General features: G+C 38.4%; 1 protein-coding gene across 2 annotated transcripts in view; it reads left to right on the top strand.

The window, feature by feature from the left end:
* QSER1 (glutamine and serine rich 1) overlaps positions 1–24,704 on the top strand; it is a 47,228-nt gene that overhangs the window by 1,402 nt on the left and 21,122 nt on the right. The window contains exons 2-4 of one of the 2 annotated variants that reach the window (XM_072863619.1): positions 15,780–15,892; positions 17,160–17,324; positions 20,685–24,392. In XM_072863619.1, the coding sequence (XP_072719720.1) occupies positions 15,780–15,892; positions 17,160–17,324; positions 20,685–24,392 (3,986 nt within the window). Of the gene's footprint in view, positions 1–15,779; positions 15,893–17,159; positions 17,325–18,485; positions 18,597–20,684; positions 24,393–24,704 lie in introns of those variants that run through there. The other variant, XM_072863620.1, reaches the window with a different exon arrangement.

A 24,704-nucleotide genomic window follows, 5' to 3' on the forward strand; every position in this document is an offset into this window, starting at 1 on the left:
TCTCAGCTACAACTTGTCTGGAGCGATTCAGTCCCACGGAGAGTTCTGTAAAGTTCCGGGAAGTGCGGAAAAAATACAGGATAGCTTACTGGCTCCGCATTGCTTTTTGATTGTATAACTCTGCTAACTGAAATGAGGATTTTCTAGGTGATGCGATTTTTGTTATAGCCTGCCTTTTATGCCTCTAGCTTGATGTATCTGCAGTTCCGATCTTGACGACGTTTAAAGGTAAAAGTTTCAGGCTAACAATATACCGTCAAAATAGGTGCGCCTATAGATGACTTTGCATTCGGTCCTGAAGGTGGTCAGGCGTGTATTCTGATCTGACAAGATTAATAGATTATCAAGTCAGAAGGACTGTTGCAATCTCTGACCTCTTCATAATGCAGGCCATAGGACTTTTTTTTTTTAATCTGTGTTGAAACTAGAGTTTACGTTTTAGAAGGTGCAGTTAAAAATTTCCAGTGAGACAAAATTCAGCCCAATTCTTGGGAAGTGGCTGATTTGTATTTTATTTCTTACGTCTGATCTGAAGAGGGCTACCTTTAGTTTCTAGCCACTGAATCTTGCAATATCCTCGTCACTGAAAATCCTATTATAACTTGTGTTTTCCTGAGTATGAATTCTTATGACTTTTAATCAATTTCTTGCTTTATGTTCTTTTTATTAAGAAAAATAATCCTCTGGAGTTTAACAGACATTCTTTTCTTTTTTTCTTTTTTTTTTTACTTCAGTTATTCTCTCAGTTTTGTCCTGAATCCCCTCCAATTTATTGTCACCCTTCCTGAATTGTGGACATTGCATTTTAGAAGCAATTAAGAAAATGTTAAGTAAGAAGATAATAGGACCTCCCAGGGGTGTGAGGCTCTAGATTCCTTGTTTCACAGAGAATTGAAGGACAGTTAGTTTTTTTTGGCCAAAAGCTTGCCCCATGAAGCTGTGTTTAGCCGGGTTCTCTGCAGAGTTGCCTACATGGCAAAGTAAGGTCTCCTACAGTTCTTTCTAATCTTTCTTCTTAATTGTTGAACTACTTTTGGTCATGTTGCTATGTTGGTTTCAGTGGAAGTCAGTGACGTGTCTTTTTTTATATTGCTTTCGCCAATTCTCATCATCTGTTGAGGATCATGCTGTCTATTCCATGAGGAAGGTTTGGATTTTCCAGGTCATTTAAGAATATGTAGTGCAGGAGCAAGAGTGGATCCCTCTGGGATCTTAGAAGAAACACAACTGTTTGATGATTATTTTCTATATTCAAAAAAATCCCCTGGTTTCAAAACATAACTTCAGTCTTTTTAATAGTTGCTATATTAATGCAACATTAATTGTATATTTTGGGAATTCCTTAATTGAAATGGCATAGAGAACAGTCCCAAGACAAGTACCATGCAGAAGCTTATTGGATCAATGCCTGCTACCTTTGCCAATCAAATTGTTAATCAAAAAAATCAAATTAGTATTACTTAATCCATTCTTGATATGACAATATTTGTGCTATACTTTAGGAAGCAATGTCAAGAAGACCTTGCTTTCAGTTCTTAAAAGTTTCATCTCGAGGCTGTGTAGATGGTGATGAATGATGCATTTTAAATACGTTGACTGAAACGTTTTAACTTTTTTTTTTTTAACTGTAGCAAGGACAGGGAAAATACTATGAATCATATTTTGTGCTTGAAGTTCTCCTGTACTGGGTTCTTAGAGTTCACGTAATTTTAGTAAGAATTAAAATACCCTGTCTTCAGCAAGATTTAAAGATTTGAACTATGTTGGACACAATGTTAAATACAGTCTGGGCTTGCATAGGTGTTTCTGGTTCCTCTATCACTGATAACATTTGTCTTTGTATGGATGGAGCCAGTTGCTGGGGAGTTGGGATGTTAAGAGTCATGCCTATCACTGCCAAGGCTTGTACCAGCTGGAAGCAAATCGTGAAGGTATAGATGTACTGTAAGGGAATATGCTGTCAATGTTCTTGCCTTGAGTTACAGATCACATTTTTCAAAATGGTGTTTTTGATTATGGTTGACAGGTAGTCATCTAAACAGCTGAAGCTGCATTAGCCTGATGTTAAATTGAAAAAAAAAAAAAAAGTCATGTTCATCTGGTACTTGGTTGAAAAGAATTCAGCCTTTAGGTGGTGTAGATAACTATTTCATTCAAATCTAATTTCATATTTATGCTGTTGCAGGGTGTGTCATGGCAGGCTGTGTTCCCTTTGTGTGGAGAGCCGTGTTCACAGTCTCAGCTCATCAAAATTATTTCTCCTCCCTACAAGCGTTGCTCCTGCCTTCCTGCGCTTAACTTCAGCCATCTGGTTTTTATCCTGCTCCTTATTTCTTGCAGGCACTGTTTTGTCTGTGCAATGGCACTATTCCTATCAACTGAAAGGAAATGTGTGGTGAAGTATTATCAGGACATTGCTACCAGGCCTGCTGTGACAATACTTTTCCCATGGAATAGGAGACGGTAGTGAAACGGGGACGGGGAGCTGATGGAAATCACTGGATTCACTGTGTTAATGGAGCAGAGATCACTCCCACTGAAGAACGTGCTTGGACAGTGCAGCCATGGCAGCCCTGTAGCAGGGGGCTGAAAGGGATGCTCCTGTCCTCCACATTCCCCTTCCCCCCCACACCTCTTACATAGGCTGTGAGCATCTTGAAGGAATTTCTGATCGTTCTATGAGCACACTGCCACTTTTGACCTTTTTGTGTAGCTGTTAGAAACTCTTACTTCTATGCTCTCTTTTTGTGGCACAGTCTAAAGCTAGTCCTGTATTGAATAGCAAATACATATGTCACGCTTACTTGTTACTTGCTTGAGAAAAACATGGTCTTTAGAAAACAGGTGAATGTGTAATAGTTTGAGAGACTGTCATAATTGCTTGGGAAGAGAAATGGAGATAGGTGATAACAGATGAGGTTGCTGGTTGAGTATATGTCTGACTTGAGGGTACTTCTAGGGTTTCATTGAGAGAAGGATTTTTACTAGGAGGGATCTCACTGTTCTTGTTTGGTTTTTACCACAGCTCTAAGATTCAAATCTTCTGCTATATATGATTGAATGTCAGTCACAATTATTTTGTTGTTGTTTTAAATTTTATGGTGACTGCCATGGTCTCTGATGTTTCTTTATGCCTGGTAGTCTTTGTCCATCTCTGCCCTACCCAAACATATGGGGTATTATATAATGTAATTCAAGATGGTTCTTTACAATAGATAACACTGATGTTTAGTTAGTGTGGCCTATATTTATAGCAGCAAATCTAAGATAATGAGTTACAGTGATAGTTCATATGCAAAGTTGCACAAGTGGGAGACTTAAACTTTTACGATAAACGGTTATGGTGATTTTTTTAACTTGTATTTTTGCATAGCTCTCAAACTAATGCTTATAGTAACAACTGTATGATAATTGTGATTCAGTTAAGGCTCAATTTTGAATTCTAATGGATTTTCACGTAGCTACAGAAACTCTAAAAGTGCAGGTAGTGTGTTTTAGAAAAGCATAGAACATTTTCTTTCATCAAATTAAATTGTTCTGAGAGGTAAAAATGTTCATTGTTAAACACATTTCCTACAAAAAGTTCCCTATGGCATACTATTTCAAATGTTGAAAGGTAAAGCTCATAAACTGTAAATATATTTAGAACATTTGCTATTAAAAGAAAAGGCACAGAAGGATTAAATAGACTTTATAAACATATAAAAGGTAGGTCATTATAAACTGTGACAAAGTTTGGTAAGTTTTGAAATCTAAAACATTTATACACACAAAATAACACACAGATACTCTGTGCTGTAGCACAGATACCTTGCAGGGACTTGCTAGCTTTTGTCAGTTTTCTTTTTTTTTTTTTTAACTTGTTTTAACTTGCATTCAGTACACACTGAAATAACAGCTGTGACAGGGTCAAAGATTGACTGAACATAGAGGCTGAACACATTCTTGCTGTATGCCCCTCAGCTTTTCACAGATGTAGATGTATGGTCATCTTGTAAAATCTTTGCTAAAGTTTCAAAATGAGCCAGATAGGCTCGTTTGGAATTACACATTGCTTACCTGTCTTAAGATTTAACGACAACTTTACATGAAGCATTTTAAGCATTTTATGTCACTTTGATGCAGTGAGAAATGGTGACATAGAGCAGTGTGCAGAAGGAATGAGTTGAAACTTAGTCTGAGGGTGCAGTTACATGAGATGGCTGAACTCACTGCTCAGGCTCACTGCTGCTGAAAAGGGCTCCCTTCCTCCTCCCTTGCATTGGCTCTGGTGTTTGTGCAACTGCACAGGGAGCTGATCTAATTTGTTAATCCATGAGAAAATGAACCTGACCGAGAAGGTGAATAGCTTTCTCTTGAGTTGGAGAGCTCTGCTGGTGTACCTGTGCTGTCAGACAGGAATCCAGAGGTAGCACCAGGGGATGAGTAGGGAGCAGGGCTGTAAGGAGTGAGCTGCGTGGCCTTGGTGGGGACTCTGCCCTGTGGTCCTGGGCGGCTTTTGGATGAGCTCAGCCTTGCAATGTCACTGTCTCCAATGAGCATCCCACTGAAACTGTACTGCCTGGTTCCCTACCAGGAGCACTCAGTAAATATCCATGTTAGTTGAGCGCTTGACCTCTCTTGGGATCACCTAGAATGATATTTCAGATGTGAGCCCTTTCCCATGGGGCCATTCAACACAGGTTACTGAATATGTTGTTCTGAAAGAAAGGGGTTTTTGTATTCTTCCACCTATGCAAAAAGTCTTTCAGTCCCATATGTGTATTTTACCTTTCATCTTGTTAACTTTAATTGTAGGTGTTTACTTTATACTGCCCGAGAACAACCTTTTCCCTTTTTCTTCTGTACTTTTGCCCACCTTTTATTTTTTCTTGGAGATGCTGTTGATTCTGCCATGATGCAGTCATACGAAGGACATTGTTTTTAGAAAAATCTTTGTTCCCATCAGGAAAAAAGCACCTATGACTGGATTATATTCATTCTAAACAATACTAGAGCTCCTTATAGAGTGGGTGTATTTTCCTTGGATTTTTTAAATTTCTTGTATTTAGTCAGAGCATTGACAACTTTGCATGTCAGAAAGTTGTTTAGTACGAGTGCCTAATCCATACATTAAAAAACAAAAAACCCCAAAACAAAAATCAGTTAAAAGGCAGCATATTGATAGTCTCACTTCAAACCTTCCTTAGCAGCCTTAAGTGTGACAAAAATAACTCTGAGCAGCATGCAGGTTCAGCCTTTCCAGCACGGCATTTCTTGCTGTACTATGCAAGTGACAGAGGAAGGAAAGTTCTTAGAATTTTTAAGCAAAGAGAAATAAAGTGCTCAGAGAGGATGGAGCTCTTAGTTATTAAGTACTAGATTTGCTTATCTCACTGGGCAGATTTTATAGTTTTTGGTTTTACTTCTGCTACTCTGTCACCTCTTCTTACATTACTTCCTTGTTTTATTACTCCGAATGGACTGTTGGGGATGAATGGGTCACTTACAGTTAGAACGTCCTTAGAACCTCTCTGACCATGGGTTGCAATCAATAGGGGCAAGGAGCTTTTATTCCTGAATCCCTGCACACGTGGACTTTCTTAGTCCAAAACAGTTCAGCAAGAACCTACATACGTTTAGACAAGCTTTTATTTGCTCACATTGCTTTTCTTGTTTTTCATCTTCCTTCTACATGCCTACCTCTGTTGCTTGCTTAGGACTTGTGTAAGTGTAACCAATTACACTCTGCAGGAAGAAGGTACCCTTAGGCATCCTTATCTTGGAGTAATAGTATTTACATAGGAGGATACTAAGGAACATTTATTTTTTAATAACCCGTATATGAATTGTTCTTGGGGCTGTCACACATCTAGATTTCATTGGAGATAGCCCTCTTCTTCACCTCACAGTGTTGTGTGAGAAGAGTTTGAGGGCTCTGGCCCTTCGTCTAGCGTTTCCAGATGTCCGGCAACTTGTTCTGAAAGCTTTTGGAGATCCAGAACATGCCAGGCAAATGACTATTGCGCCTGCGTGGTGTGTGTGCAATCGGGCTGGTGTTGTGTGGCGATACTGAATGTACCAGCGTGTGCTGTGCGTTCCATGTTGCACTTTTTTCTGACCAGGAAATCCCTTTCAGAAATACGGCAACTTCATGTTTCACACCACATCCTGTTTACTCTGTCTCTTCTTCGTGTCAAAAATTCCAGTGCTAGACAGTGAATAATCCTTCAATTCCTATGTTCCTTCTGTTTCATTATTCTCTGCTGAGTCTGCCAACGATAGGATTTCTAATAGGTTTTTCTTGATTGTGAACATTTGCTCATTTGCTATACAAAGAGTCATCCTAGAAAACTAATTCCTTAAGACTGTCAACAGCAGCCATTTGTTAACTACCATCAGTTGTTGCTGGAACTGGCGACCTGGAGGTTACCAATGCTCAGTGCCACTGAAGAGAGCTGGGATTTTCTTCTTTTCCCCTCCAAAAAAATCCCTGTTGTTATCCTCTTTAAGAGGGAGTACAGGTTTTTTCACCATTAAAGGAATTTTTTAGTTTGTGTGTGTGTACTGTTTTGATATCTGCCTGAATGTCAGGAAATCTTAAATCAATATCTGGGGCATATTTAAGGAATTTGTTTTATATAGTGAAGTTTTTCCCATCTCAAAATAAATGCTGCGTAGCTGTAACTACTTTTCTACAGTTTCGAACAGTGCACGTTTTCTAGTTGAAGCATTCACAAGCAACTGGGTTCATATGTTATTTTCAGATAAATACTAACTGGTGACAACATGGTAGCCACGTTTCTAACCTCTTTGCAAGGTTAGAAATGTAAATTTAAATCTGTTTTAGGATGAAGAGAGCACTGACGAAGAGATGTAAAAGCTAAATTCAGGGACTATGCAAATTCTCCTTATAAAAGTAGGTAGTAACACCCCATGATATTTCCTTTAATGTAAAGGACTCTTGCTGCTGCATTTTACGATGAACTGTGTGTTGTTCATGTATGAGATCTTTCCTGGGCACACCTTCTAAATTGGAATAGAAGTGGTGTTAGTCATAAGGATGCTTCTGTTGACTCTAAAGGAGTTCATATGAGCTGCTTAGCCCTTGTAATGCGTTGTGGGACGGGGAGAACACTGTACAAGACATGTAGGTGTGCTGGAAGACTTAGAGAATATTTAATGGCCTTGAATTGTAGGCTGTGTGGATGACCAAGGATAGTAAGGTTGGTGGTCTCAGATGTAGGCAGTGAGTAGATGCCTTGATTTTGTGCAAGTTCTGTGGCTGTGAGCCGTGAAGCCACTGATCTTCACAGTGATTCAGTATGTTGCATACTGAACTCTTAAAAGTTTTAACTTCATGAAACCTTCCTTATTTCAGTACCAAGTGTTTGAAACTTGATTGTGAGGGCTGACCTCTTTTGTAAACCAGAGTGGGTTAGTGTTTGTGCCTTAGTTTCCCTAGATTAAAGGAGAAGATACTTAATGGGTTATGGAACTGTGAAGTGCTTGGAGATTTGGTAATGAAAAGACATGTTGCCTCAGATGGCTCTTTCAGTTGATAGGACATATGTATTTGCACCTCTTACCTCTTTTGTGATGAATATCTCAACTTCAGCATTATCTTTTCTATATAACTGGAAAATAAAGGGCTTATTAAGAAATGGGATATCAAGCATTCTTATAGTATCCCAAAGGTAATACTCAAGCTTGCCACAAAATATGGCACTGTAATAACTGTGGGAGGATAAGGGTTGAGAAGCATTTTGATAGCTGAAATGAATTGTATTTTTAATAAGGCACTGTGTGGCTAAGCTGCATCTTGAGATAATGCTCTGCTGATTTTTATATTTTCAAATAAAATTTTATTATTAAAAGTAATGAAATATTTTTGTGTGTATCTCAGCCAACCATAATAGAGGATTATGCTGTATGCTCAACCATTAATGCTGTGATGATCTTGAAGATTTTTGAGTATCTCCAAGTACGCTTTTGACAACAGAATAGCATCACATGTTGGAGAAAAAGTGCTAGATTTCCATTGCTGTCTGTTACAAAAATCTTTGAAATTGTGAGTAAAGCTCCTTAGGAGAGAAGTATTACTAATTTAAAAAAATCACAGCTATTATCTCCATGCTGGGTGAAGACAACATTCTTTCATAGAGAACAGGTAAGAGAAGAGGATAAATAAATGTAGTGACAAAATAATCCAGTGCCTCAAAAGGCAAGAAAAGAAGATTGCAGTTCTTTCCGTGGTGTAAGCTACATAGACCATAATGGGTACTCATTCTTCTGCAGGGAGCAGTAGAGTAGAAGCTGTCAGGGAATATGCGTGGACCCCCTAAACATTGCTTGACAAAAAAAAAGGCTTAAAATTATTTCTGATACGACATTATAATATGAATTGGATGGTGAATGTGGGCATATCAGTGTCTGTTTAGATGTGGGGAGTGACTATATTGAGTTAATGAGGACATCAAAGTTAGGCTTCAATATTCAGGCAGGAATACTGAAAGCTCCTCTCCAGACCTTGAAATCTTAAAAAGTGCATCAGGAGCTCAAAACTGGCATTATTATAGAATAATTTAGGCAGGCTTTAGCCCGGTTGCAGTAGAAGAGGTGGGGGGGAAGTGGGTAAGCTGTAAAGTGCTTCTTAACTAGTACAGTGCTCTCTGGTCAGTTTTATTTGCAATGTTCAGATCTAAATATGGTCGGCATTTTTTCCTGTGGGATGTTTGGTGTAGTCGATTTTAATGAATTCCTTGAAAACTCCTGATAGGACATAGAGGGGTTTCCAACAGGAACCTGCCTCAGTGCTGCCAGCCCCGCTGGCCCTGCGGGGTAACAGCCAGAGGGACTGCGGTGGCATGGGGCTGCCGTGGCCGGGCAGTCACCCCCAGTCCTGCAGCCCCCCCAGTCCCTGCTGCGTGCCCAGGAGCAGGGGCTGCAGGAGTCTGAAAGCTCGGGATGCTCCCCTGGCTTCTGGGTTCCTGCTAGTGGGCTGGGAGCTTTGGAGTTTCTCATTAGAGGAAATTTAATTCTAAATTTAAAACACCTTCAGCCTTTTTTGCATTTTGTAGTGTATCTGACTTTTGTAAGCTGCAGAATTTATTTTAGAAAGTTGCTTTGGTTAGGCTACTGAGAATTTTATTCAAAGCCAAGAGAAGTGGCAGCGATATTTGCAACCCCCCTGCCCTGCCCCCAAAAGACTTTTTGTTAAATGTACTGCATTTGAACTGTAGATAACCTCAGCAAAAAGATAATTTACATTGTATACCTTAAAAAATAAGAACATGACGGAGTGTCTCCAGTCATTCCATAGTAACTGAAGTTCAAGTTTATAAATAGCTCATTTCTATCTGAATATTAGTTTTCACATACATAGTTTCAAGACATAGCTTAACTGTTTTTATGAAAAAGGAATTATAATCGTCTTTGTTATTAAGAACTCCACAGGTTACTTAATCAGACAAGCCAGCACTTGCACTCAGGTATTGAAGTACCAGTAAGACTATTTTGGCTTTCCTGAAGCGGTTTTGAGTTTTTTGTTTTTAAAAGGATCAAGCATAAAGAGTTCAGACACATTAACATGGGAATAAAAGGGAGATGGACCTTTTTTGCCATAAAATCTTTTTCTTCTCTTAAGATATGACGTGTATTCAGGTAAAGAATTACAGGAACAGCATGAACTTTTGCTCATTCAGGCAGTTCCCTGCATGTAATTTTCTACCTGAAAATCTTTCTTAGAAGCTCCTATCAGCTCCTAGAAAGCAAGGAAGTAATGAGTATTTCCTCTTGCAAGTACCTCGAGGCAGTCTTAGGTCAGCCATGCTCTTGGTGGCTCTGCATATGAATTGAAGTGGGAAATTAATATTATAACTTCATCTTTAGTGAAAAAGTGAAGGGTGATTGCCTCTGGTATCTTATGGTTTGATATATTCTACATTGAATGCCTGTAATGACATTAAAAGGGAAGAATGTGACATAACCAACAGACAGTTGAGATTGTTGATAAAATACTGCTCTTCTGTGTTTTACTGAAATACCATAGTACTGGAGTCTGTTTCTGTATTTTCCATCTTTCTAAAAGTAATCTTCTATCTTGAAGGATAATATTATTAGGTAGTTAATAATACTTTAAAATATTGACGTCTATTTATTTTTTATGTGATAATTCAAAAACAAGCCAGGCAAATGCTAAAGACGTATGCTGTTCCCAAAGGAATGCTCTACATACCTTTTAAGACATATTAACTTTAGAGATGCTTTTCTTCTAATTTTTCAGTGGTGGACTTTATTTTTCAAGTAGCAGCTTATTTTTTCTTTTGTCTCATGGATACCATAACTGTTCTAGCCTGATAAATATTCTTTCTCTTTGTGCAAATGTTGGTTGAATCTTCAAATGTTAAGGATTGTCTTGTCTTGTATCATCTTAAGAGAGGATCAGTGGAATTAGATGGAGGGAGTAGGCTGGTTTCCATTTTTTCCTGAACCTGACAACATTTGCAAGCTTTGAACCAACTTTGTTCTTGCAGTGTCTTTTTTGTTTTGTTTTGTTTTTGGGGTTTTTTTTGTATGTCTGCAGCTGGGAAATAGAGGTGAAAAATCACATATTGTATACATTTCTAAATAAATATTTTGCACTGAAATGAGCCTCTGGGCTGAGCAGGAGTTTGTTTTCCTTTATTTTCTACTGGAATTCATTTCTGAAACACTTTCTGTTGTCTGTACAGGCTTGCTTTTAAACTTCCAGAAGTGCGTTGGCCTGTCCATTGGACAGGAGTGATTTGATGTTATTAATGGTATTAAACTCATTTAAGTAGCAACTTACTTTCTAGGCAAATTCCTTTGTCCTTTATGATTCTGCTTTCTTGGAGGCATGGCTTTTTTAAAATACAAGATCAAACCCATTTGTGGATTAAATAGATCTACCTATAACATTGCTTTTAAATTTTAATTTTATTCTGAGCTGCAGATAGGTGAACCCTAGATGCTGAATTACATTCTAGTCAGAGCGTAGCAAACGGTGGTGATCTCCATTGTGGTTAGAATGGGCAGCTGAAGCGCGTGGTGGCTAAAAGGCCATTTACACTCCATTTTATCTGTATTAAATTCAAGTAATGTTTCCAAGTAGTACTATTCCTTCCTGTCTCCATGGGATGCTGTGAATAAAGGCAAATTAACAAAGCTAAATATTTAAGCAAAATATTAAATATGGTATCTAATATTAAACCAATTCTAAATACGAACTTGCCAGCAGATAATGCAAGCTGGAACTGTATTTTACATGTTTAAAATCAAATATAGTGGACAAAAAGAGATGTAAGCTGCGTATCAGTTTGTATCTTATATTTAGAACAGTATTTTTAATAATTAGAAATGCGTTTGTCATTTTTGTGGTGTTTGGATCTTAAGCGGCTTTGCTTTCGGCCTCTGTCTGGAACTTGCTATTGCATAGCTAAGGAGCTGGTTGAAGGGAAGACTCCTTTGCCAAGTATCTGAGCTTTGGGGTAGAGGGGGAAATTTGAGTAATATTTCCCTCATTGCATTTTATCTGACTTGCGATATATGCGAAAAGCGTGAGTTTTAAGGTATTTCCTTGTCAGTATGAGGCTATCACTGTTTTTTTAATCTTCTTTTTGGTGATTTAATTAGAAGTGGACTGTATGCCTAGTCATCTCCCTGCAGGAGTCAGGAAACTCCTCTTGTTTTCAGTAAGGTCGAACAGGCTGCCCAAAGATAAAATGGAATCGTTTCCCTTCTCTACCTCAAATCTGATCACTTGTATGGTGTGCGCTGGGTTGTTGCCTTTTGTTTTGTTGGGTTTGGTTGTTTTGGATCTGACTTGTTAGCCTGCACAGGAGCCCAAGGTTGGGGCGCTGAGGCTTCCCCCCTTGGGGCAGTGGGAGCACGGGGCCTTACCAGTTCTCCTGCAGTCAGGAGTTTCCTGTGCAACTACTTGTCTTGTAGGTGTCCAGTTTCACTCGGAGCGCAGCGTGCACCGTTTGAATACTTTGAAAATGGTCTGTGATTTAATGTGGTTTTTCAGCGATTCTCCTGTGTATCAGAGGCAGAAGTTAAGAGTGCCTAAGAACAAAGGAACAAGGTATTGCACCCAGAAGTATCCTTTGCTGCTTAAAAGTCCAGGTCTGTTTTTCATGTAGGCATTATGTTTCCCTTGAGCTTGAATAATTGCTGTTACTAAACTTTAAAAAAAAAAAAAATCTTAAAAATTGCGAAGCTGTAATGAAAATTGCTCTAGAAAATAAAGCAGAAAGATGAAAATGCCCTCTTTCCATGTAACGATACTTTTTGTATCGAGTATTAAGTAAACTAACATACTCGTTTAAGGTGGTTTTTTTCTGTATTTCATTCTGTATGGGTGCCTAGGAGAGCAAGGTTATTTGAAGAAAATGAGAATGAAAAATAAAGGCTTACTTGTATGTCCAGTGCTTATTGCAACTAACTTTTGTTTCCTTGTAAAAGTGATCCTTCCATCTGAGCTTGAAATTGAGAAATGCATCTATCACTTGCATAAAACACAAACCAGATAATTGTGTTGGCAGGTGAGGAGGGTAGCAAGTGCAATGTAACCCAATGACCTTTTGCAGTTGGAGACCTAAATTCATATGGAACTATTAGACTGAAGACTGCTGTGGAAATGAATTATCATAAGAATAGCAATATAAACAGATATGTGAAGAGTTGATTCAGGAAAGACTCAATACAGGCTAACAAAAAGGAGTTGTAAATCAAGGTTGAGGTATTTTAGTAACAATTAAGTGCAAAGACTATACATTTTCTTCCAGAAATTTTACTGGAGAGGTAATAAACTTCTATTAGCCCAACTGGTGGAGCTGAAAAAAATAGATTAATATTTGAGTCGTATCACTTTCATTGTCATAAGGATTTTTTGATTGCATCATTACAGCAATGACAAGTAATGATGACTCTTTATAGGACATCTCTAAAAGGACACTTAAATATTATATTAAAATTGAATGGACCTTTTCAATGAAAAATACTTCAGGGGGAACTATTTTCTGAATTTGTATGTCAAACTTGTAGTACTTTCTAGCGGTAATCACGCCGTTGTGCAGTTAACTATGCCAGTAGAAGTGAGAAATCACTGTGATGTATCAGTGATAAGGGGGAAGTGAAGTGTTTTTGGAACACTATATAGCAACTAATGATAACAAATAACAATGTACCAAGTAATGTGAATGTGTTTCTTCAGTAACTAATCTGACATTTCAGTACAAGTGAGAACTCATGTGGAATTTTAACAAACTCGGAAACCAGAGTACAAAAGGCTAGATAGCCATAATGTTATTTGCCACGCTTAATGTGTTTTTGATATGCGCATTACATGCTGTATAAGTTTGTCTGTTTAAAAGCTAAATATTATAAAAAGAAGCCCTAAGGCAGTAATCTTCGTTCAGATTGCTGTGCTGGTGTTTAGGATAAGTTTATGTAAACTGAAGGCATATATGCAGGGGTTTTTTGAGATAAGTATCTACATTCCAGCAACTCGTAATTATACAATAAACAATTAACTATTCTAATAAATACAACGTTTTTATTGAAAGACAGATTCATTTTTGTTGTTGCGGTTGCATTAACTATGATCTGGGAGTTTGTATTAAAGAAAAAGTCATCATATACTTTTAGTATTCTTATGATGCTCATAATTACTAGAATTTTTGAGGTTCTAGTAATTAACAAAGTTTTTGAGATACTAAGTCTAGAGGTTGTTTTGTATCCCAGTGTTAATTCCAGCATCGTCTGTGTTACAAGGTCTTTCTCTAAGTTTCTTTTACAAGTTGCTTTTATCGTTCCAAGCATTCTGCCTCATGTCTCCAAGCTTGTGTTCTAGGCTGTCTTGTAGTCTTTTTGTATACTGTATGTTTCCTTTACAAAAAAGGTGTTTATTGCAAAGGAGTGAAGAGGGGGAAATGAATCACAATCTTCACCAAACAACCAGAATAAGTAGAAGTTTCAAAATAAAAAAAAAAAAGGCCAAACTAATTTTTTCAATTTCTCAAATTTTCAGGTGGTTAATTTAAAGTATAACCTACAGTGTCATGCAGTCATGCCTACCAGTTGTCCATAGTAATGATGCAAATCGTTAGATCTCAGTTAGCATATAGTAGAAATCAGTTGCTGATAGATAGCGTTAAACTGTGCAAAGATCTATCCTCTGCAACATAAGTATGTCAGTGTGCTGACTCTGAATTGAGGTTTGGCTCTTCTCGAAAAGGTAATTATTGCTGTGAAAGATGTTAAAGTGCTAGACGGTGACTGCAACTTAGAAAAGCGGTAGCTGAGGTTCTTTGTTTTTTCAAAGAATTTTAGTTCATTCTTTACGCTTGTGCCTTAGTCTGGCATGCTGACTATAGGAGCACTGCTATGCTATAAGCAGCTGAAATGGAAAATATATCCCCTATTAGTGTATCTCAGGCATGGAAGTTAATCTAGAAGTCTAAAATGTTGTGTCCCTTACAGACAGGCTCTTGCTGGTTCATAATGTGTGGAGGTCATAGTGCTCTTACAGGCTCATCAGATCTCCACTTGCCTCCTCTTGTTGTCTTAATGAAAACGAAGCAAATCCAGCAGTGTTGCCAATTTTTATGTTATTTGGTGACTTCTATAAAAGTTTCCATGATGTCATGATTCCTGGCATCAAGTGTTCAATTTTTCCCTTATGCAGAGTGACTGCCCCCTCATCCCAGGGGATGAAAGAGGGTAAGGGAAGTCTCCCTTACAGTAGTCAGCAAGGAAGGTTGTGGGGTTTTTTGGCATCTGTTTACAATTGAATTTTGAACTTAAAGCAATCTCACATGTGTACTGGAGTAAGTAGCAGCTACCTATAAACTTCATGTCCAAAAGGCAAGAAGAGAAGATGATAAATGGTTACTCGGTCATGCTGGCTTTAATTTTTTCCATTTGACAGGTGCTGTACTGAAATGAAGCTTGAAAGCTTTGGGATTTTGTTTTGCTTCCCCCTCCTTTTTCTGCCTTTTAAGTTGGAAATCATTAGCACTTTTGACAGGTTCCTAATGTTGCTTGATGTTTAGATCACATTTCTTTATTTTCTGCACTATTGCTTTTGCATGGTCCCAGACACTGTATTTTCAGTTTTCTTCCATTAAACCCAATTAAAACATCATGTTAATTTAGATTACTCGTTTCAAAACATTAAATAAAAACTGTGGATCATTAACTTATATTTAATGCCAGGAGGTCTGAAGACCAAGATTTGTCATTTGCTAGTGCTCTCGCTGTCAATTTTGTTAGAATCCTACAAAAATTAACAGAATCTTTTAAAAAAACCTGTTGCTCCCGCAGCTTCCTAGACATTCCAGCCTTTGTATTCAATGTGGTCCTGTAAGTTTTAATGGAATCAGAAATTGAAGTGTTAAAGTGGGCATGTATTTGTAGTCATCTGCTTTGCAGATTTTACATCAGTAAATCACTACAAAAAGTGTCCATCCAGTGTTTCTTACAGTTGAACTAGGAAGACCTCTGTCTTTCTGACCTAGTCCTTTGTAGACTTTTCTGTGATCAACTTTGATTTTTGTAAGGGTTTTTTTTCCCCCCTTTGGCTTGTTAGGTTTTGTAGTACTTTTTTTAACTGCTTAACATTTTTAGTGACGTCCTAGCCCAACCACATCTGTTAGACCTTGGGCTTGTGTTCGCTTTTATTTCTGCAACTTTTTGGCTTGTGGTTGGGATTTCATAGTTGTACTTTGTTTCTATAGCTGTATATTTTTGTTAATAATGTTTAATTTCTTCCTTAGTTTAAGCTATGGAGGAGGACATTCATCACATTCAGAAACAGATCTTCTTCACAGACAGACATACACAGCTTCTCATCAGCTTCCTGGATACTCTACTACACACCATCCTACTGGTAACTGTCCATATCATGAGATTACAGCTTAAATAGCTAAAGAAAAAAAAAAAGTTACCTAATTTAGATTCACGTTGATGAATTTTGTAATTGGAGGGAGTTTGTCATGCAGGTGGTGGCAAGTGGTATTAGAAAAGCTGAGTTTGTAGTAGACAGTTAACAATCAGTTGTTAGCTTTTATCAAAATGTTGAAAGTAGAAAGCAAAATATAAGAGGGGGGTTATGCTCAATAACATTGTTGGTTCTTAAAGAAACTGCATTTATACTCTAAAATACTGTTTTTCAGGATTTGGCCTATGCATAAGGGCCAAACGTTAAGTATGCCTCAAAGTCAGCTGCAGAAATTGTGCCAATTCTTTTAGACTAAAGCAGATAGCAAAACTAATGCAAGTTTGAACACACTGTTACTAGTACATACATGTGCAAACTAAGACATAGTGCTGGGGGAAAGTTAAAATTTACTTTAAATGTAGTAGCAGGTTAGGCGACGTTACATCTGCATCCGGATCTGTCTGTGATCCTGATGATATCCTGTCTCCGTGTCAGGAGAGGACAGGGCATGACCTCTTCACGCTCGCTTTGCAACCCAGTTTCTAAGGAAAGATATTCTAGCTCATGTGCTGGCTGGAATCTGCGGTCTCTTGGCCAGGTCCTCGATCAGGATGATGGAGGGTCAGAACTGCAGAGAACATTTCAGGGTGCAGATCCTGCAGTCTTGGCATAATCTCAGTTACTCACATCTCTGGATCTCTCCAGTGCTTCCCATCGAGCCCCCTGCCATTGAAAGGTGTGAGCAACAGGGAACACAGAAAGGTGTTTGTTGAAACAGGGAATGCAACCAAAACACCTTTTCTTGTGTCAGGCCTACAGAGAAGTCCAAACTGCTACAAGCTGCCCAAAGGGGGAAAAGGTTGATACAGAGAAGTTGAACCCATTTCAGAAGGAATCCTGAATGTTTAAACAGTTCATGTAAAAAGTGGAACAGGAATCTTCAGATGAAGGGAGGATTTTATTGATTGACCTAAATATTGTTTATAAGCATCATATTTGACATACATTTAGTAATAGATTTTAAAATGTATACTCAAGTTCCACTTTACAGTTGCAGCACTGTAAAACAGTTAAACACTGAAAAATCAATGAACTTTAATAATATTGCAAATGTTTCACAGGTTATTTTTAGTGAATGATGAATGTATATCTTTGATCTTCTTACAAGTTCATCTGAATTGTCTGTTTTATTTCATTTTCCTCTACCCTCATCTAGGTCTTTCAGGAATATTTGATACCAGTATGCACAGTGCTGGAAGTAACACTAAGGAAACTTCTTCAGTTATGAATTTTCTCTCTGCTATTGAGTCTCGTACCGCTCAGGCAGTCTCTTCAGGATCTACCCTTTTACCACAATTCAGGGCTCCTTCCTGGCAGACAGGTGAAAAATTTCTCTTGAAATAAAATTTTGTCATGATTATATTGAATGTTTGGGATAATTTGAAACAAAAATATTCTGGCTAGCTGAAAAGGCTACATGTCTTCTACCTCTTTTCCATCTTGGTATTTAAAAATCTCAAAATCAATGAAATTATATTAGCAGAAGAATTATATTAGAATAATAATTACATAAGCAGAAGTTTTGATTGTTTAGAAGGAATTTGGATGTACAGGATATTATTTTGTCTAATGAGTCAAATTTATTCTCTGACTTCATTTGGAATTAGTCTCACTAACACCATAAGCATATTCAGGTACCTGTACACCCTAGCAGATCTTTCATTTTCAAACTCTGTTCCCTGTCATAGTTCTTCTGTGATATTGCTACCAAAAGTCTGTGGATAAGTTCAGCCCCTTTGTACACAGAAGTAATGAGCAAGGTGTTCTCAAAAAGAAGGTCTGAGATGCATGTCGCATAGAAATAAGTGATCTAATTTACAAATAAACAAACATGCCGTCTTTTTTGGCAGACTGACAGCCTCCTATAAACCTCCCCCATCTGTCAAGCCTTCTGTGCAGAGCAGGAAACTTTGCATATTTTGAGCTTGCTATAGACAGCCGCACCAGGATAAGTGTTGCTACTGCATCTGTAGGTAGTTTCAGGTTATGCTTAATCTTACGTAGTGATTATGCAGCTGTGCAGTGAATCAGATCTATTCACTGATCTGTCAGAAAATGTTTGGGTGGGTTTGTTTTTTTCCTTTGGTGGGATGGTTTTCCACTGTATCAGCAAGCTGATCTGTGTCTCAGTGCAGCTGTATGATCGCTGGTTCTGATTTAGGGGAGGAGGCATAAGGTAGGAAGAGGGAAGAGTTGAACAATCCTTTCGTTGACGGTTTGCACTTGGTATGTTAAGTGTAATGTGCAGCTGCATTCCATGAAGAGCTACTCAAAAAGTTGAGAAGAGAGAATGTGGCTTTTTATTCACCATGGACAAAAACAGTTATGTGGGAGCACAGATGAAGACGCACACTGTTAGTCCGTCAAAAAAATCTTAATATAAATCAGTGGTGTTTTAGAGTTGTGATGACCCATCCTCGCATCAGATTGTCAGCTGGGAAGAAATCTTTTTTTCTCTTCGTCCTAGCATTTTCTCCATTGCAGCCTGCCTAACAGTGAATTGTGAAGAATGGGGAGACTTGCTGTGGGTCGGGTTTGATGTTGATACCAGTGATTGAGAGACTTCTCAGTACTCAGTACTAAGAACTCATCAGTAAGCCCATTTTCAATATTACCAGTTCTCTGAGCTTTCTGTTGTCCTTCAATACTTTTGCTGCTTTTCTGTATCCCTCAATCCTTCCAAGTGTCTTTTGAAAGAGCTTTTTCTTCTACAAACTTTTTTGACGAGGGATAAGAAGTGCTCTTTGCTCTTCAAGGTGACCTTTCTTTAGAAGGGTTTTTTACTTTGGGTTTTTCTCCAAACCCTGCAACTGCTGATTTTGGGGGGAAAAGAGGAACAGTGTGTTTATTGTCCTATCAAGTCTTCCTTTGATATGTGGGATGTGTTATCAGTGTTCTGATTTCTTAGGGTAGTGGGGGGTATCTGTGCACACAACTTACTACCTTTGCCAGACCTTTTATCTGCTCTTCTATAAAAGTAAAATATAAAACCCAGCAGTTCTACCATAATAGTGCTTCTGTGACTAGCTCCTGTCTGGTTTAAGAAATTACCTGCATAGTAGGAAGTGCTTTAATTTATGGAAGAGAAGGGAAAAATATAGGTTAGATGAGAAATTAACATCTGCAGTTAAAGTAGGTATAAATTCTTCCCCTTCTTTGATGCTTCCAGATGCCCCTACCTTTGTGTTAGTGGTAGGGATCAGTAAAAGAAAACCCAGTTGTACATGATGTTGCATTTTTTAGAACGGGGCGGGGGGGCGGGGAGAAGCGTTAAAACACTGCTTATGCTTTCTTACTCAGAAAGACCTTATTGTTGACTCATGAAAAATACCTTGGCATTCCTTCAATATCACATCTCTTCATATCAATTTGTCTTGAACTGAAAGGGAGAAACAAAGACTTTCTTTCCCAGCTTCATCTGAAACTTCCAAAGTAATTGTGTGATTAAGTTGCAATCAGTTTAAGAGGACTTAATATATTTTAAAATAAAAATTGGAAGTTTTTTTTACTGAAGTATGTGTCTCAAAACAAGCTTTATTTACTGAGAGGTTTTTTAATTTATTCTTAAATGATCTGAAGCTAAAAGCTGTTTTAAGTATCCAGGAAGAACTGAAAAAGGTCAAGTTATACCAGTGATTTTATTTTTTTCTGATTTGCCAGAAATTTACCGTGTAAATTTCCCAGTGGAAATTGATTCCTTAACAGATTCCTTTACAAGAAGTTTAAGCTTCTCTGAGAATAAACTTGCCTTCTTCACTTTTGTTCATAGACTTTGGTACTGGTGAAGTTTGTGTACTACAAGTAAAAGGGTATAAAGCACTGAATGATACGGATCACTGCTGTAAGCCCCAAAGCTTGCGAGGGAATTTCACGCTCCTATTTCAGTTGGAGTAGTATATTCTGTTGAGAAATCTTGTTTAAGCCAGGATGTCATACCAATGTCCAGATGCAAATAAGTAATATTATACCTTGCAGTTGGATAGTTGCTATTGCACTGTGCAGATAGTTGCTGTCTGTGGGTGTTTTGGACTCTCACTTTAGAAAGCATACAAATCATATTTACTCTTTGTATTGAAAGTCAAAGCCCTCCTTTAAGAAACACATATTGCAGAGTGTATAGACCACTATCTATTTCACTGTAAGCTCTGAAATGTTTCACATAAAGTGAGTTATGAAAGTATTGGTGAGGGTAAATGCAGGAGATGGAATTGCTCCTTTAGCTGTATATGTATTACAATTGGTAAGATGTGATTTTGCCTTTTTACTGTATATTAAAGATGTCCAGGGCTTTTGATAAATTGTCCACTACTATGACCTTCTTTTTAAACTGAAATAAAAACTAAGAAAGAGCCTTCAGTTTCAAAGCAGAATTAATCTTGTACAATTCTTTTTATCCACAGTTTGCATCTTAAGGATATGAGTTTTTTCCCTTGGCAATTCACTGTAGGTATAGAATTTGGAATTCTTAAAAAAACCTGCACTTCCAGTTTGAAAACTACCTACAATAAGTGCCTCCCTTTATATGTTTTTGTTGAAAAGGGTGGTGATTCTAAGGAAGGTTGTATTTGTGAATGCTGTAAGATCTTACAATTAAATGAGTTAAAGAAATGCAGTGTGTTGTAACTTGTAAAGCTCCCTTATGCTTTTTTTCCATTCTTGTTTTGTTTTTGTTTTTTTCCAGGTATGCATTCCTCAACAGCCACAGAACTATTTGTTACTGGAGCTTTGCCAACCTCTGGAACATTTCCACCAACATCTGCTTTATCAGCATATCAGCATCCCAACACTTTCAGCAGTAGAAACTTTGCTACTACCCCTTCTCTTACTCTTCAAGATACTACTTTCAGTGCTACATCAAATGGTCTCTTAACTACCCATGATCCTTTGTTGCAGATTAAAACATCGCAAGGCACTGTTCCAACTGCTTTGACATTTGAGCGCCTAGGCAGTTCTGTTTTAAGTACCAGTATACCACCTCAGTCATCAACATATCGTTCTGCTCAAGAATCTGCACCCCATCTTTTGCAACCTCAGTTTAGTTTGTTGCCTTCAACCCTTGGAGGAGCTCAGCAGGTTTCTCAGGCATATAGCACATCTGTCTTTACTGGTTCCACTGCTTCTATCGATAGAGCACTTCAGCGAGAATGTAGTGTTATTAAACACCATCAGCGGCCTTCAAGTACTCAGTCTGTTCAGCCTCAATTGACTGTTTCACAGCATTCCTTACACAGCTATTTAACGAGTACAAGTGGAGTTAATTTTCAGGATACATCTAGGCACTCAGCATTATCCTGCAGTCCAGTTGGAGATGTTACTCAGGTGAGCAATGGAGGACCACAGCAGAAGACTTCTCAAGTCACAGTGGAACTTGCTCAGTCATACACATCTGCAATTCCATCACCTGGTTTTCCATCTGCTTCCACAGCAAAAGTGAAAAACTGTTCCACAAAGCAGCCTCCAAGGTCAACGAAGACCCCCAAACCTCAAAGTATAGCTCCTACTGTGCAGACACAAAGCTATGCCAAAACTGCACAAAACCAGAGTTCTGTCATTACAGGCCAAGCACAGATCTATTCTACAGCACAGCTCCCAAGCCTCTTGTCGGTCAGCCAGTCCCAAAACTATGTTTCATCCCAGGCTCAGAATGTGCCACCTGTCAGTCACTCACAAGATTTCTCATCCAGCAAGGTTGAGAAGCTGCCCTCACTGTATAAAACATTGACTTTTTCTGGGCAATCGCAAACTATTACTTCTGATAGTCAAACTCTAAGTTACTCCTCAGAGGAACAGGTATTGACTTCGGTTCCAAATGAGAACTACTCTGGGCAAACGAGGGAACTTTCTTCAGTCAGCCAATCTCAGAGCTACTCTTCTAGTCACTCTCAGGGTTTATCTCCAGTTAGCCAATCCCAAGTTAGTTTTTCATCTCAATCACAAGTTTTATCAGCTGTTAGTCCTTCAGAAAGCTATTCTTCAGGGCAGTCTTTAACATTAACATCGCCTTCTCTTTCCTTTAATGCCTCTCCTCGGATACAAACTCTTTCAGCCTCAAGTCCTAGTCAGAGCTATATTTCTTTACATTCTTCTCAGACCTCTCAGTCACAAGAATCCTCATCTCCGCAGTCTCAAAAGTTTTTGCCATCTGTCCAGTCTCCTCCTTTTGCATCCCCAGCTCATTCACAGACACTGCAGAACAACAGGCCTTCCTCGGAAACGAAGTCATATGTTAAAAGGAAGTCTGACTCTAATTTGTATGCCTCATCAAAACAAGAGGAGGAATTATCAATGCAGGATATGCAGGCATTGCAACAGCAAGCTTCTCTTGAATCTTCCACTCAAAGGCTAACTGATGAGGAAATCAATGCTCAGGATGCATCCTATAGGGTCTCAAAAGCGGATGACAGATACTCTCAAAGTGTAATCAGAAGTAACTCTCGTCTTGAAGATCAAGTTGTTGGACTTACTCTTCAAGGAACAAAAAAAGATGAAAGAATGGTCAATTCTGTGGAACAGCTTTCCCAACATATTGGCCATATCACTAGCCTAAGCCATGATATAAAAAAGACAGCTAATTTAATGCAAACAACACAAGTAACTGTGAGTGTTAAAGAACTAAACCAGCAACATTCTCTTATGCATAAGGTACATGAAAGTAAAGCTCAAGAACAGCAAGGCCAAGTCATTACAACACCATCGCAGGTTCAACCTCATGCTTTAAGACATGGTCATCAGCTGTGTTTGCCCAGTGCACAGGTACTTCTGGAGTCAGCCTGTGACTTACAAATTCTTCATCAGTCAATACTGCAGTCGGGTTTAGGACAAGCAAAGGCATCACCGCAAGTGCAAAGAATACAGAGTCCTCAACAGGTGACACATCCATTCCTTCAGATGGATGGTCATATTATTCAAAGTAATGGGGGTCATTCTCAGCAACAACTTCATACTCAGAATTCAGAAGTAATGAAAATGGACATTTCTGAGCCCTCAAAACCACTACAGCAACATTTGACAACAAAAGATCATTTTACTCAGACAAATCAACACGATTCAAAAAATCAGTTTGTTTCTCTAAGTTCAATATGTTTCCCAGAATCTATACTTCTCAGTGATGAGAGGAATATATTATCCAATGTAGATGACATCTTAGCAGCAACAGCAGCAGCCTGTGGAGTGACACCATCTGACTTTGCCAAATCAGCTTCTAATGAAGAGGAAATCCAGTCTGTTGAAAATAGGGAGGAGTCTAAAACACAGTTCCGATCAATGGATATAAGACATGTGTCTTCTGGTTTCGGTGCCTCACCTACTGTAGTTGGAAAGCCAGCAAGCATAAGTAATATTTCTCTGAATGGAGGCCAAATTACTATAAATCTTACACCAGTGTCAACAATACAGGCAAAAACTGTGAACCTTGATCAACAACACATTGAAACTTCTGATCAAAATGTACCAACGAGAATGACCTCTCCCACCCTTGGCCCTGGTCAAGAGGAGCAAGAACAAGGGTCTGTTCCAGTTAAGAAACAATCTAGCATCAGTCACGAATCTGAAGAAGATAATGATGCTTCTGCTGATGGTACACTGAATGCAAGAGACACAGAATTTGTTTCAAGTGGTAGGAGTCTAAGTGAAGAAAGTGCTGCTTCAGAGAATGATTTTAATATGGGTGGCGATGATGGTACAGTAGCAGGTAACCAGTCAAAGGGTCCATTGCAGCCACTATCTGTGCCCCAAAGTGGAGATGGAACCATTAGTAGAACTGAAGAAGAATGCCAAGATTTAACTCAAGGGAACCTTCAGAAGAAAAAAAGCAAAGGAAAAAGCCAAACCAAAAATGCTGCAGAAGATGACAGTGCGATTCAGAAACAGGTGAAAAGAAGTGGACAGTGTAAACGTCAAAATTCAAGAGGAAATGACTCATGTTTGACATACTCTTCTCCTGTTTCTGAAAGTTGTTACGATACTTACCAGCATCAGGAAAGAATGAGGCAAAAAATTAAAGAAGTTGAAGAAAAACAGCCTGAAGTCAAAACAGGATTTATCGCCTCTTTTTTAGACTTTCTAAAGTCTGGGCCTAGGCAACAGTTTTCAGCTCCAGCTGTGCGAATGCCAAACAGGACTAGGCGACCCGTTACCCAAATAGTTCGTGCCCCTTGCCTGCAGTCCTCTGCAAAGCCTCAGCCAGCAGCAGTAGCACCTGTAGCTGCTGAGGTTAGTGGAGAAAGTCCAACCAAAAAAGTTGATGAAGAACTTAAGAAAAATTTAGAAACGTTGCCTTCATTTTCCTCTGATGAAGATGATTCTGTGGGGGGTAACCACGATCTTCAGAAGAGCATCTCTACTGCGTTGTCAGCCCTGGATGATACATCTGACAGAAAGAACAAATCAGGTAAAACAGTTACTACAAGTGCGTATGTTGAAGGAGATTTCTGTAGCTGATGGGGGAAAAAATAAAGAATAATTTTAGCTATCTTCAGTTCAGGTAAAGGTTTTGATTGGTTTTGGTTTTAATCACAGCCATAATTAAGAGTTCTGTTCAAAGGGTGTGTTGACTATGAACTACACTAGTGTTTTCCACAATTAGAAAATATGTAGATAAACTTTTTCATGCTACTTAACTTTTTGGTAGTAGAAGAGTCCTACTTATTTTAGCCCAGAATTTGAATAATGTGTCTGTTCTCTTCTTCTCTGGCTTAGAATG

The sequence above is a fragment of the Ciconia boyciana genome, chromosome 6 (assembly GCF_034638445.1).
Source record: "Ciconia boyciana chromosome 6, ASM3463844v1, whole genome shotgun sequence".
Lineage (NCBI taxonomy): Eukaryota > Metazoa > Chordata > Aves > Ciconiiformes > Ciconiidae > Ciconia > Ciconia boyciana.